General features: G+C 42.8%; 1 protein-coding gene across 1 annotated transcript in view; it reads right to left on the bottom strand.

Annotated features, from left to right (window-relative positions):
- The window catches only part of LOC127572509 (solute carrier family 22 member 5-like), a 43,421-nt gene extending 28,743 nt beyond the window's left edge, over positions 1-14,678 (bottom strand). The window contains exons 1-2 of the mRNA XM_052019868.1: positions 14,319-14,678; positions 1,390-1,493 (exon numbers count right to left, since the gene is read on the bottom strand). Coding sequence (XP_051875828.1) covers positions 1,390-1,493; positions 14,319-14,678 — 464 coding nt within the window. The remainder of the gene's footprint in view (positions 1-1,389; positions 1,494-14,318) is intronic.
- Positions 14,679-14,890: the final 212 nt, after the last annotated feature.

Below are 14,890 nucleotides of genomic sequence, written 5' to 3'. Positions count from 1 at the left end.
GGAACTTTAAAGGGGATTTGAAGGGAACGATTTTGTTTTACACACAGCATGGTTGACATCTGGAATTAGCTGCGAGAGGAGGTGGTGGAGTCAGACGGAATCACTACATTTAAGAGACATTTAGACCAGCACTTGAATAGGCAAGACATATAAGGATATAACCATAGAACCATAGAACCATACAGCACAAAACAGGCCCTTCGGCCCACCATGTTGTGCCGTCCATCAAACCACCCTCACACTACCTAACCCCTTCCTCCCGCATATCCCCCCATCCCACACTCCTCCATGTGCCTATCCAACAAGCTCTTGAACCTGTCCAATGCATCTGCCTCCACCACCACCCCAGGCAGTGCATTCCATGCACCAACCACTCTCTGGGTGAAAAACCTCCCCTGACATCTCCCCTGAACCTCCCACCCATAACCTTAAAGCCATGCCCTCTCGTCTTGAGCATTGGTGCCCTGGGAAAGAAGCACTGACTGTGTACTCTATCTATTCCTCTCAATATTTTATATACCTCTATCATGTCTCCTCTCATCCTCCTCCTTTCCAGTAAATGTGGATCTAATGTGGGCAAATGGGATTAGTGTGGATGTACAAAAAAGGGCCCCTATCTGTGCTGTACAATGCTGTGATCCTATGATATATTTCTTAATGCTATAGGGATAAAGAGAGCAGGAATAGGGTACTGAAATGGATGATTAGCCATGATGAATGGTGGAGCAGGCCTAATGGTCTACTCCTGCTGCTATTTCCTGTGTTTCCATGTTTCTAACATCCAGTTTCATATTGAATGCCTTTTATAAATTATCTCCTATGGAAATATAGAGTCATAGAGCAATACAGCACGAATACAGGCCCTTCGGCCCAACAAGTACATGCCAACCAGATTGTCCACCTAGCTGGTCCCAATTTCCTGTGTTCAACCCATATCCCAACCCGCACCCCCCCCCCCCCCCCCCCCATCCCATGTACCTATCCAAGTGCTTCTTAAGTGATACCATTGTACCTGCCTCAACCACTTCTTCTAGCAGCTCATTCCATATACTCACCACCCTTTGCATGAAAAAGTTGCCCCTCAGATCCCTTTTAAATCTTTCCCCTTTCACCCTAAACCTATGCCCTCTGGTTTTGGATTCCCCGACCCTGTGGAAAAGATGTTGAATTATATTATACAGTAAACTTCTTGTTTGTTCTTCCTCCAATTTGTTTACTTGTCTGTGTTCAAATAATCTGCCTTTTTTTTAATAAGCCAAGACACAGTCTTGCAGAACATTAATTCTTCCACTGTGGTGACAATAAGTGATATCTCCAGAAAGTACAAACGATTAAACGTTAACAAATGCAAAATGGATTTTACCATGTTTTGTTTATTGCATCCCGTACCTGTCTGAAAGTTGTCCAGAGATTATTGAGCCAAACAGCACTCCAAAGAAAAATACTGATGTGGTAAATGGTCCTTTCCAGTTATGGTCACAAACTAGATCCCACTACAGTGAGGTATAGGAGATAATTAAAGGCACAGAGATTAAGATTTTTATGTTGGTGAATTATTAACTCTCTTAAAATACATCAAGAATATATATTCTAATATTCACTTAATCTTTTGAAATTGTTCCTGTCGGTTTTCACAATAGTGAATTAAATAATATGTTTGTAGAAGAATATGAGTGTTCTGCCTTAGAGTGATAGAGCTGTACGTCACAGAAACTGGCCCTTCAGCCAAACTCATCCATGTCAACCATGATGCCTATCTACACCAATCCCAGTTGCCTGTTTCAGGCCCATGTCCCTCTACTCCTTTCCTATCTAAGTATCTTTCCAAATGCCATTTAAATATTGCAATTGTATCTGCCTCTACCACCTCCTGTGGCAGCTCATTCCATTTAACCACCGCCTTCTGCGTAACAATTTGTCCCTCAGATCTCCTTTAAATTTATCCCCTCTCACCTTAAACCTATGCCCTTTAGTTTTAGACTCCCCCACCCTTGGAAAATGACTCTGACCACCTACCTTATCTATGTCCCTCATAATCTCAAAAACATCTATAAAGTTACCCCCAAGCGTCCTTTGCTCAAGTGAGAATAAACTGAGCTTATCCAATCTTTTCTCGAAATCGAAGCCCTCCATTCCAGGCAACATCCTGGTGAATGTCTTCGGCATTCTTTCTAATGCTACCACATCCTTTCTGTTGTGTGGTGACTAGAACTGCACGCAATACTCCAAATGCAGCCTAACTAATGCTTTGTACAGCTACAGCATGATATCCCAACGCTTATACTCAACGCCTCAGTGTATGAAAGCAAGCATGCGTTTTGTCTTCTTCACTACCCTATTCACCTGTATCACCTGTATCAGGGAACACCAACAACCCTCAACCGATGTACTACTGAAAGTATCCTAACTGGTTACATCATGGTCTGGTACGGCAATTTGAATGTGCAGGAATGTAAGAAGCTGCAAAGGGTAGTGGACTCTGCCCAATACATCACGGGCACATCCCTCCCCACCATCGCTAGTACGTACAGAAAGCGCCGCCTCGAGAAGACAACATCCATCATCAAAGCTCTTCACCATCCGGGCCAAGCCAGCTTTTTGCAGCTACCATTGGGCAGGAGGTACAGAAGCCTGAAATCCTACACCACCACGTTCAAGAACAGCTACTTCCCTACCACCACTCAGTTCTTGAACCAACCGGCAAAATCTTAATCACCACTACAGTTGGGCGACACTATGACCACTCTGATCACTTTGCACTAAAATGGACTTCTGTTTTGTTCTAATTCTGTTTCTTTCCCTTGTAAAAATTGTGTATAATTTATGTGTAATTTATGTTTTTTTCTTGTGAATGCTGCTTAAATGATTCTATGTTCCTGTGATGCTGCTGCAAGTAAGTTTTTCATTGCACCTGTGCATACATGTACTTGTGCACATGACAATCAACTTGACTTAGACTTTGACTATGAACTTGCACTCCAAGCTCTCTCTATACATCAATACTCCTAATGTCTCTGCCATTTACTGTATATGTCCTGCCACTATTTGACATCCAAAGTGCATAACCTCACACTCGTCTAGATTAAATTCCATCTGCCATCATCCCATCCAACTTTCCAGCTGATCTACGTCCACCTGTATCCTTAAGACAACCCTCTTCGCTCTTGACAACTCCACCAATTTTTGTATTGACAGACAAACTTACCAATCCAAAAGCCTACATTCTCATCCAAGTCAATTATATATATGACAAACAACAAAGACCTCAGCATCGACCCCCTTATAAACACAATGTGCTCTTTAGCTGCAAAAGGTTGTCCTGGGCAGATGTCATGTTGCAGAGCTTCATTGTGGTTGAGTACACAGAGGCTTGGGAAACTCAGGATGTAATAATTATGTGGAGACACAAGAGATTGCAGGTGCTGGAATGTGGAGCAACACGCAAGATACTGGAGGAACTCAACAGGTCAGGCAGCATCTATGGCGAGAAATGGACAGTCAATGTTTTGAGTCCAGATGAAGGGTTTCGACCCAACATGTTGACTGTCCATTTCTATCCATAGATGCTGCCTGTCCTGCTTAATTCCTCCAGCATCTTGTGTGCTGTAATAGTTATTTGATCAGATTCCTGTGTAGATTGGAACATTCCTGTAAATTTCAGATTCCAGGCCCAAAGCCCCTTTATTGAAAACCCTTTATGGGATATGACTGTCACTGGCAAGGCCAGAATTTATTGCCAGTCTCTAATTGCTCTTGAGAAGGTAGTGGTGAACAACTCCTTCTCCTGCTACAGTTTATCTATACCACTGGGTAGGAAGTTCCAGGACCTATACTCAGTAACAATAAAAGAACAATATATATTCCAAGTCAGAATGGTGTATGATTGGAGGGGAAGTTGGAGCTAGTGACATTTCTCTTCCTTTCCTTCTGTTAAGGTTATTACACTCTTGAGGCAAAGAATGACACCTGGCATGTGGCACTTAGGTAGCATTACTAAATGCATGCTTTGAGCTAATGACTCAGAAGCAGGTAATTGAACAGCAATGTATTCAGAAAATAGTGCCTATTTTAAAAAATGGAGGAAACAGATAATAGCAACTTCTCCCAATAAAAAGGGTAATTTTGTCAGAAAAGTACTGTCAGTGGAGGATCGACACATAAAAAATGTGTGTAAAATTAATCTCAATCGCTTACAGTAACGTGAGCATCAGACTTGATTGGCAGAATAACTACCCAATCATCTCAACTCAGACAGGCAAGAGTGTTGTCACTACATGCAGTCTTATACACTGACGTCAGAATGTGCAGGGTCATTGGAATGGTACATAGTGAATGGAAGTCTTGTCTCAGCACAATGACAGTGGCACAGCTAGTAGAGTCATTGCCTCACAGCACCAGAGACCTGAGTTCAATCCTGACCTCAGGTGTTGTCTGTGTGGAGTTTGCATATGCTCTCTGTGACCTCATGGCTTTCTTTTGGATGTTCTAGTTTCCTCCTGCATCCCAAAAAAAAATGGGGGTGGGGTGAGTTTTAGGTTAATTGACCGCTATAAATTGCTCCGAGTATGTAAGTGAGTGATAAAATCTGGGCAGTGTTGATGAGAATGTAGGGAGAATAAATGGGAATCAAGTTGTCAAGTCAAATTTATTGTCCTATGTACAAGTATGGTGAGGTACAGATACAATGAAAAGCTTGCTTGCAGCAGCATAACAGGCACGTAGATTCAGACAACATAAGATTATACATAACTTGTACATAAATTATACAAATCAGTGAAGAAAAAGACTGCAAAACATGACATTAGTGCAAAGAGGTGGTCCATAGTGTTCCATCGCTGAGCTAAGATTAGGGTTGTGCACGTCAGTTCAAGAACCTGGTGGCTATAGGAAAGTAGCTGTTCCTGAACCTGCTGGTGTGGAACTTAAGGCTTCTGTACCTCCTGCCTGATGGTAGCAGCGACAAGAGGGCATGATCTGGATGGTGGGGATCCTTCATGATAGATGCCACCTTATTGAGGCAGCACCTCCTGTAGATGCTGTCAATGGTGGGGAGGGCTGTGCCCATGATGGACTGGGCTGTTTCCACTACTCTCTGCAGCCTCTTGCGTCCTGTGCATTAGAATTGCAGTACCAGGCCATGATGCAACCAGTTAAATTTCTTTTTACAGAGCATCCTGAGAAATTTGATAGAGTATTTGGTGAAATGTAGGATTATTGTAAATGGATGGTGATTGTCAGCACAGACTTGGTGGGCTGTATTGCCTGTTTCCATGATGTATCGTTCTATGACTCAAATGCCAATGGTGGTGTGGGCGGCCAGGAATCCCAAGCCTATTGTTTTTATCAAATCATATGCTGGAGAAATCTTCCAAATGATGAATGCAAGCATTATATGACGATTCATACTTCTAGTAGAATATTTCACAGGCACAAGGACCCAACCTCCACTCCCATTCAAGAATAGCGCCCTTCCTTCACGGATTCCTGCTTTCAGACTTCAGAATTTTTTTGATACGCCTATGCTTATAGTCATGGAATTATAAAAATTAAGGGCACAGAAGGAGCCAATGATGTTTATGCTGGTCAAACGTGGACATTAGGTTGATACTACTTCTCAGCTCTTGTCCTTAGCTTCTAACATATTTCGATGTCTTCGTAACTCCAGCATAGATCTGATACCAATTCAAGGATCATCTCGTTGGAAAGTCTGTAGCTTCACAAGATCACAAGACACAAGACAAGGGAGCAGAAGCAGGCCATTCGGCCCATCGAGTCTGCTCCAAGGAAAAGGGAAAAAGAAATGGGGTGGGAACAAAAAGAAGAGAGAAAAAAAAACTATTCTAATCCCATTTTCCAGCCTTATCCCCATATCCCTTGATACCCTGACTATTTAGATATCTGTCTATCTCCTCCTTGAATACCCCCACTGATCTGGCCTCCACTGCTGTGCGTGGCAAGAAGTTCCACAATTTCACCACCCTCTGGGTAAAGAAATTTCTCCTCATCTCTGTCTTGAAACTGTACCCTCTAATTCTAAGATTGTGCCCTCTGGTCCTGGACACGCCCACCAAGGGAAACAGCCTAGCCACATCTACTCTGTCCTTACCTGTCAACATTTTAAATGTCGCTACGAGGTCCCCTCTCATCCTTCTGTACTCCAGCGAGTACAGTCCAAGAGCCGACAAACGCTCATCATACTTAAGCCCTTTCATTCCTGGAATCATTCTCGTAAATCTCCTCTGAACCCTCTCCAACTTCAGCACATCCTTCCTAAGATGTGGGGCCCAAAACTGCGCACAGTATTCCAAATGAGGCCTCACTAGCGCCCCGTAGAGCCTCATCAACACTTCCTTACTTTTATACACTATACCTCTCGAAATGAATGCCAACATAGCATTCGCTTTCTTAACCACCGATCCAACCTGGTGGTTAACTTTTAAGGTATCTTGTACGAGTACCCCCAAGTCCCTTTGTACTACCGCACTATCAATCTTCTCTCCTTCTAGATAATAATCTACCCGCTTATTTCTGCTTCCAAAGTGTACAACTGCACATTTCTCAACATTGAATCTCATCTGCCATTTCCTTGCCCATTCTCCTAAACTGTCTAGGTCCCTCTGCATTCTTTCTATTTCCTCTATGCTCCCTACTCCTCCACTTATCTTGGTGTCATCCGCAAACTTAGCCACACAACCATTTATTCCATCATCCAAATCATTGATGTACAAGGTAAAAAGGAGCGGCCCCAACACCGACCCCTGCGGCACACCACTAGTAACCGGTAACCAACCAGAACGAGATCCTTTTATTTCCACCCTTTGCTTCCTGCCAACCAGCCAATGCTCCACCCATTTTGCTACCCTGCCCATAATTCCATGACCTCTCATCTTATTAATCAGTCTCTTGTGAGGCACCTTATCGAAGGCCTTTTGAAAGTCTAAATACACAACGTCTACCGCCTCTCCCTTATCCACCCTACCTGTGATTTCTTCAAAAAACTCCAATAGGTTGGTCAGACAGGACCTCCCCTTCACAAAACCATGTTGACTAGGTCCAATCTTGCCTTGCGCCTCTAGGTATTCGGTAACCTCCTCCTTGAGGATAGACTCCAATAATTTTCCCACCACTGACGTCAGACTAATAGGTCTGTAATTGCCTTTGTGCTGCCTCCCACCTTTCTTATACAACGGAACTACATTCGCTACCCTCCAGTCCTCCGGAACCATGCCAGAATCTATCGATTCCTGAAAAATAATCGCCAATGCCTCCGCTATCTCCACAGCCACCTCCTTCAGAACCCGGGGATGCACCTCATCCGGTCCGGGAGACTTATCAGCCTTAAGCCCCTTTAGTTTTCCTAGCACCTTCTCCCTATTAATCTCAACTGAACTCAGCTCCAATTCGTGAGACTCCTGACTAACGGGCACATTGCTTATGTCCTCCACGGTGAAGACCGATGCAAAATATTCATTCAATTCCCTTGCCATCTCACTATCATCCATTATAATACCTCCTGCACCGTTATCAATTGGTCCTATGTCAACCCGTGTCTCTCTTTTATTCCTTATGTATTTAAAAAAACTCTTAGAATCCTTCCGAATGTTGTCCGCCAGCTTCCTTTCGTAACTCATCTTTGCTTTCCTAATGACCTTCTTAGTTTCTCTCTGCAGATTTTTAAAATCGTTCCAATCTTCTTTTTTCCCACTAATTTTTGCTACTTTGTACGCCGCCCCTTTTGCTTTTATTTTATCCTTCACCTCCCTCGTTATCCACATCTGTGCCTTTTTTCCATTCAAAACCTTCTTTTTTCTTGGAATATATCTGTCCTGCATTGTCCTTATTTCCTGTAGAAATTTCTTCCATTTTTCCTCTGCCGTCCCTCCAGCTAACTTACTCCTCCAATCAATTTGGGCCAACTCATCTCTCATACCTTTGTAATTTCCCTTATTCCACTGAAATATCGATACACCAGTTATCAGCTTCTCCTTCTCAAACTTGAAACTAAACTCAATCATATTGTGATCACTTGTTCCCAGTGGTTCCTTTACCTTTAGTTCCCTAATCACCTCGGGTTCACTACACAGCACCCAATCCAAAACAGCCGATCCCCTGGTGGGCTCCTCAATAAGTTGCTCCAGAAAAACATCCCTTAGACATTCCACAAACTCACTCTCCTGAGTACTACCGCCTTGCTGCATTTCCCAGTCCACCTTCATGTTAAAATCCCCCATAATTATCTTCACATTGTCACTCTGGCACGCTTTTTCTATCTCAATCTGCAACTTATGGTCCACTTCCTGACTGCTGTTCGGGGGCCTATATATGACTGCTATTATTGTTCTTTTACCCTTGCTATTTCTTAGCTCCACCCATAAGGATTCCACCTCCTCTGACCCAATGTCCTTCCTTTCTATTGATTTTATATCGCTACTAACCATCATGGCCACACCTCCCCCTCTGCCTACCCTCCTATCCTTCCTATATACTGTATACCCCTTGACATTCAGTTCCCAATCACATCCATCATGAAGCCACGACTCAGTGATTGCAACGATGTCATATTTATTAACCTGTAGTTGTGCCACTAGGTCATCTACTTTATTCCTGATGCTACGTGCATTTAAATATAGTACGCTTAGACTGGTATCTGCTATTGATTTTATTGTACTTCTATTGATCAGCAGATTATCCTGACTTTCTACCTGTCCATCCTTCTTACTATCTTCGCTACCTACTATCTTAGACATGTTCGTGTAGACCTCATCCCCTATCCTAACATTCGGTATCCGAACATCCTCATCCCCGATCCTAACATTCTGTATCCTAACATCCTGATTTGTTGTACTTCTATTATTCAGTAAATTATCCTGACTTATCACCTGCCTGTCATTCTTGCCATCCTCAATGGATTCGTTTCTATACACTTTCTCCCTCACCTTAGCATCTTGTAACCTAGCATCCTGGTTACCATCCCCCTGCCAGATCAGTTTAAACCCTCCCCTACAACTAAATTAAACATTCCCGCCAGGATATTGGACCCTTTGGAGTTTAGATGCATTCTATCCTTAGCAAATAGGTCTTGCCTCCCCCAAAAAAGGTCCCAGGTATCCAAGAATCTGAAGCCCTGCCCCTTGCACCAGTCACTCAGCCACGCATTTAACTGCCAGAGCTTTCTATTCCTCCTGTCATTGATACGCGACACGGGTAGTAGTCCTGAGATTACTACCCTTGAGGTCCTACTTTTCAACCTTCTCCCTAATGCCTTGTATTCCTCCTTCAGGACCTCTTCTCTTTTTCTACCTACATCATTGGTACCTACATGTACCAAGATTTCTGGCTGCTCACAGCCAGAATCACAGAATCGCACAGAAGTTTACAGCACAGAAGGTATTGGTATTGGTTTATTATTGTCACTTGTACCGAGGTACAGTGAAAAATTTGTCTTGCATACCGATCGTACAGGTCAATTCATTACACAGTGCAGAGTAAAGGTAATGAGTAGATCTGTCGAGAGCAGCTTGCAACGAGTCGCCACGCTCCGGTGCCACCTTGTATGTACTAGGAGGTCATTCAGCTTGTAAAGTCCATACAGGCTCCATGTAAAAGCAATCCAACTTGACCCATTCCCCAACCCTCTCTCCATGGCCCTACAAATTATTTCCTTTCTTGTTTCTTGCTAACAACAGAAGAATGTCATCATGGTATCTTTTTCATCAGACTTGTTAACATTTAAGATATCAGTGTCTATGGATCATTTTTTCAGAATTATAAAGTGCAGGCAAAAGGGGGTGTTACAGATTGGGACCCACGTCCCTGCTTCTCTCTGCTCCTCTCCCCTCCTCACAGAGTATATGCAAGGCAGACAAACAAGATATACAAGTTATGCAACTTGCATAAATTTCACTATGTGCCTGAAGCACATACAGCTGTCATTGCAAAGTTGTGACTTTGAACGCGTGCTAAGAATAAAGGTTGGCAAAATGCACTTGAAAAACAGCCAGAAAACTAATCAGCCCGTTATGTTAACATGAAGCACTTAAAGAGAGTAGGAGTTTGTGCTGAAAGTTAGATAAAGGGATTGAAGCTTTGTACAAAGCAGCAGGGGTTGTTGATGAGGATGACAGAATTAATTGTGTTATTGTACAGATTTTCTCTCTTCACTTTGGTCTCAGCAATTAGGATTACAAATCCAGAAACTAGGCACCTACAGAACTTTATTATAACCATTACAATGGCTCTTAAGATTCTTGAGTTCCAAAGACTCATGACCCTCTGAAACTTTTACTTATTTTCATCTTAAATGAATGACTCCTTATTCTGAAACTATGGTCCCTAGTTCTAGATGACCCCACTGGGGAAAATATCTCCTCAGCATTCAAACTTCTCTTGATCTCCCTTTCATTAAACCATTTTGCTCTGCTTGATTGCCTTAGGATTTTCTAAATGTCCTGCTATTAACTTCTTACTAATGGATTCCAGCACTTTTTCAATGACAGATACTAGGCTAACTGGCCTATAGTTTCCAGGTTTCTGTCTCTCTCTTGCTTCAGTTTTCCAGTCGTTAGGTGCCTTCCAGAGCTCAGGAATTTTGGTAGATTATAACCCATGCACTCTTTATCTCTGCAACCATTTCCATTAAGATCCTAGGATGCAGGCCTCCAGTTCCCAGGACTTTAGCCTCATTGGTTCTTTTTTTCCCATGACTAATTCCCCAATCTCATTTTCTAAGGGACCAGCATTTATTTTAGCTACTCTCTTCCTTTCAATATATCTGTAGTAGCTTTTACTGTCTGTTTTTATATTATTTGCTAGTATATATACAGTGGATGTATATTTGTATATTATTGCTGGTATATTTGTTATTTACTCTCATACTCATCTTCTCTATCTCGGCATTTTTAGTCATTCTTTGTTGTTTTCTAAGTAAAATTGCTAATCCACTGGCCTACCATTAACCTTCAAATATTGTATGACTTGTTTTAACTTCCTTAGCTAGCCAGGGATAGCCAATCCTCTCAAGGAGCCTTTCTTTCTCATTGGGATATAGCTGTACTGAGATTTGTGAAATGTCTGCCACTGCTAATCTGTTATTTTACCCTTTAATCTATTTCCTAGGTGTACTTGAGCCAGCTCTGTCCTTGCACCATTCTAGTTACCTTTATATGGAATTGGAATTGCAATTGGTTTATTATTGTCACTGGTACAGTGAAAAACCTGTCTCGCATACTGTTCATACAGACCAATTCATTACATGGTGCATTGAGGTAGTACAAGGTAAAACAATACAGAATGCAGAATCAAGTGTAATAGTTACAGAGAAAGTGCAGTGCAGGTAGACAATAAGGTGCTAGGTCATAACGAGGTAGATTGTGAGGTCAAGAGTCCATCTTATCATACTAAGGAACTGTTCAATAGTCTTATAACAGCGGGATAGAAGCTATCTTTGAGCCTGGCGGTATCTTCCGCCCAATGGGAGTGGGGAGAAGAGAGAACGTCCAGGGTGGGTGGATTATACTGGCTGCTTTACTGAGGCAGTGAGAAGTATAGACACGGAGGGGAGGCTGGGTTCCATGATGTGCTGAGCTGTGTCCACATCTCCCTGCAGTTTCTTGCAGTCATGGGCAGAGCAGTTGCCATACCAAGTCGTGATGTATCCAGATAGAATGCTTTCTATGGTGCATCGATAAAAATTGATGAGTGTCAAAGGGGGCACGCCAAATTTCTTTAGCCTCCTGAGGAAGTAGAGGTGCTGGTGAGCTTTCTTGGCCGTGTCATCTACATGGTTGGACCAGGACAGGCTTTTGGTGATGTTCACTCCCAGGAACTTGAAGCTCTCAACCCTCTCGACCTCAGCACCATTGATGTAGACAGGACCATGTGCACCGCACCCCTTCCTGAAGTCAATGACCAGCTCTTTTGTTTTGCTGACATTGAGGGAAAGGTTGTTGTCATGACACCACATCACTAGGCTCTCTATTTCCTTCCTGTACTCCGATTCATAGTTATTTGACATACAGATTTAAGTTTAGGACATGGGTTTCAGGCCCAGTTTGTCACTCACAAACTGAATTTGAAATTCTGTGATGCCAAGATCTCTCTTTATCATCACTCTTTAGGGGATTCTTTACTCTGATATTATCCCTCTTTCTATCTATGTCATTGGCACCGATATGGATCACAATCTCTGGCTGTTCACCCTGCCGCTTCAGAATGCCCTGCAGTTGTTCAATAATACCCTTCACTCTGGAACCAGGGAGGCAACATGCTATCCTGGAGTCACATGTGATGCGACAGAAATGTCTCTTGCTTTTCCTCTTTGATTCCTTCCCTTCTATGGAGATGTGTGTTGCAAGGTAGCAGTGTTTGAAATGAAGTGCCATTTATGGGTCATGGAGAAGGGGAGGTCAGCCAACGGAGTAACCAGATACTTAGCCAAGTTTTCAGATTGGTACCCAACAGCTCACCAACGCCAATGGCAGCAGGTTTGGCCATAGGCCAACATTTATTCTCTGGGACAAAGGGGAACGCCATGCTTCCTTTCAATGGCATCTAGTAGACCTTAAAGACGATTGGTTAAGTCTTTACAGATCACGAAGAACTAGTCAGAGCCTAAACAGTACATAGAACATTTAACAGTACAGCACAGGAACAGGCCCTTTGGCCCACAATGTCTGTGCTGAACAAGATGCCCAATTAAACTAAATCTCTTCTGCTGGTACATGATCCATATCCCTCCATTCCCTGCATCATGTGTCTATCTAACAGCCTCTTAAAGGTCACTGTTATATCTGCTTCCACCACTACCCCTGGCAGCCCGTTCCAGGCACCCACCAGTCTCTGTGTAATAAAACTTGCCACGCACATCTCCTTTAAACTTTTTCCCTCTCACCTTAAATGCATGTCCTCTAGTATTTGACATTTCTACCCTAGGAAAAAAATTCTGACTGAACACCCTATCTATACCTGTCATAATCTTATAAACTTCTATCAGGTCTCCCCTCAGCCTCCGATGCTCCAGAGAAAACAACCCAACTTTGTCCAACCTTTCCTTATAGCTCAGACTCTCTAATCCAGGCAGTATCCAGGTAAACCTCATCTGTACCCTTTCCAAAGCCTCTACATCCTTCCTGTGGCCAACTGTCTACTTGCTTCTGATTTCACTTCAGGGCCTATACAACCAACAGGTGGCCAAAGTTCTGAGCAAATAAATGTGCATCTGATTCCATGTTCACCTGATTTCAAGTTGTGTGAACTAACTGGAAATTGTGAGCTGTTTTTGCACCACATTTTGCTGAGTTCATGTCCAAAAGCTGTTCAATTATCTCTCCCACCACCACCATATTTCCATCAAATTTAGCAGGGACAAGAGCATTCTGGATCCGCTGCCTTAATACCAACCTCCTTCCAATCAGGCCGGGTCTCTGTGCAGCCTGCTCCATGTTCAGCAAGTAAACAAGTTGTGTGCACTTCTGGTTGCCTAGCTAGAGGCAGGATGTCATTAAAGTGGAAAGGGTGCAGAAAGGTTCACAAGGATGTTAGCGGGACGAAGGCTTGAGTTATAAGGAGAGACTGGAGAGACCCGGCCTTTTTTCCCACGAGCATAGCTGTCTAAGGGGTGACTTTATTAAAGTTTATAAAATCATGAGAAGCTTTGATAAGGTTAATGGTCACAGTCTTTTTCCTGGGGTAGAGAAGTCTAAAACTAGAGAGCGTAGGTTTAAGGTGCAAGGGGAACGATTTAAAGGGGACCTGAGGGGCAAATATTTCACACAGAGGATGGTAGGTATATGGAAGGGGTAGAGGCCTATACAATTACACCATTTAAAAAATATTTGGACAGGTACATGGATAGGAAAGGATTGGAGGGATATGGGCCAAATACAAGCAAATGGGACCAGCTCAGGTAGGCAACTTGGTAGGCATGGACTAGTTGGGCCAAAGTTTCTGTTTCTGTGCTGCATGGCTCTGCAACTCTACAGGAAACAGAAGATATTTATTCAAACTCCATCAGCAAGGAGTATACTACATTTGGCACTTCCTATATGTACATGTATAACAATGTCAGTTCATCCTCTAACTGCATTAATTACTCACATATACATATAAATGCACCTCACTCATCATTACCATATGATTTCTTCTCAGCCTCACAACAATCTTTTTACCAAGTATGCATGTGAGTCAAATGTTGGGTGTTATCTGTGAGTAAGGTGTTTTTTATGTACTGTTTTAAGCTATTGGGTTCATTATGGTCATAGTGGAAGTCAACCACTGTGCAAAAATGTACAAAGGCGATGCATTGATTTAAGGCTTCTTACCTGAGTGACAATTGTAGAAGTGTATCCGTCTGTGTTGAATACCCAGCCATCCACACAATGCTCTGTTCCAAGAGATGTGTCATTGAAACCAACTTCCTTCTGAATTCTGTACCTGGTACACTTGCTGTGTATTTGCTCACCATCCACTTCCTCCATAGGCAGCTGTAAACTCAGATCAAGGAAGGATACATTTGAAGAGTCATTCAGACGACAATGATGCTGAGGGGTATCTGCCAGGAACACCATTGAAAGAGCTAAGTAGCCATTTGGAATAACAATGACACTTAGGGAAAAGAAAATAGTCCACTGGTAATATCCCCATTCTCCCAGGAAAGCAATCGCTTCATCATAATTTTCCATCCTTTTTTATATTATTTCTGTTTTACCGCACAGTGACCGCTTTAATTTCCTGTGAAAGCAGAAACAATCTTGAGAACAATTCCTGTCAGGGAGCTGGCATCCCTTGTTTCCATCAAGAATACACAAATTGGCTAAGAAAGCGACACGTTTAGAAACCACTTTAAGCGAGCAACTTACTTTGAAACATTTGTAGAACTGATTGTTGGCTAATC

Source organism: Pristis pectinata, chromosome 7 (genome assembly GCF_009764475.1).
Source record: "Pristis pectinata isolate sPriPec2 chromosome 7, sPriPec2.1.pri, whole genome shotgun sequence".
Lineage (NCBI taxonomy): Eukaryota > Metazoa > Chordata > Chondrichthyes > Rhinopristiformes > Pristidae > Pristis > Pristis pectinata.
The sequence above is the reverse complement of the archived record's forward strand: the minus strand, read 5'-3'. Positions and strand labels throughout refer to the sequence as shown.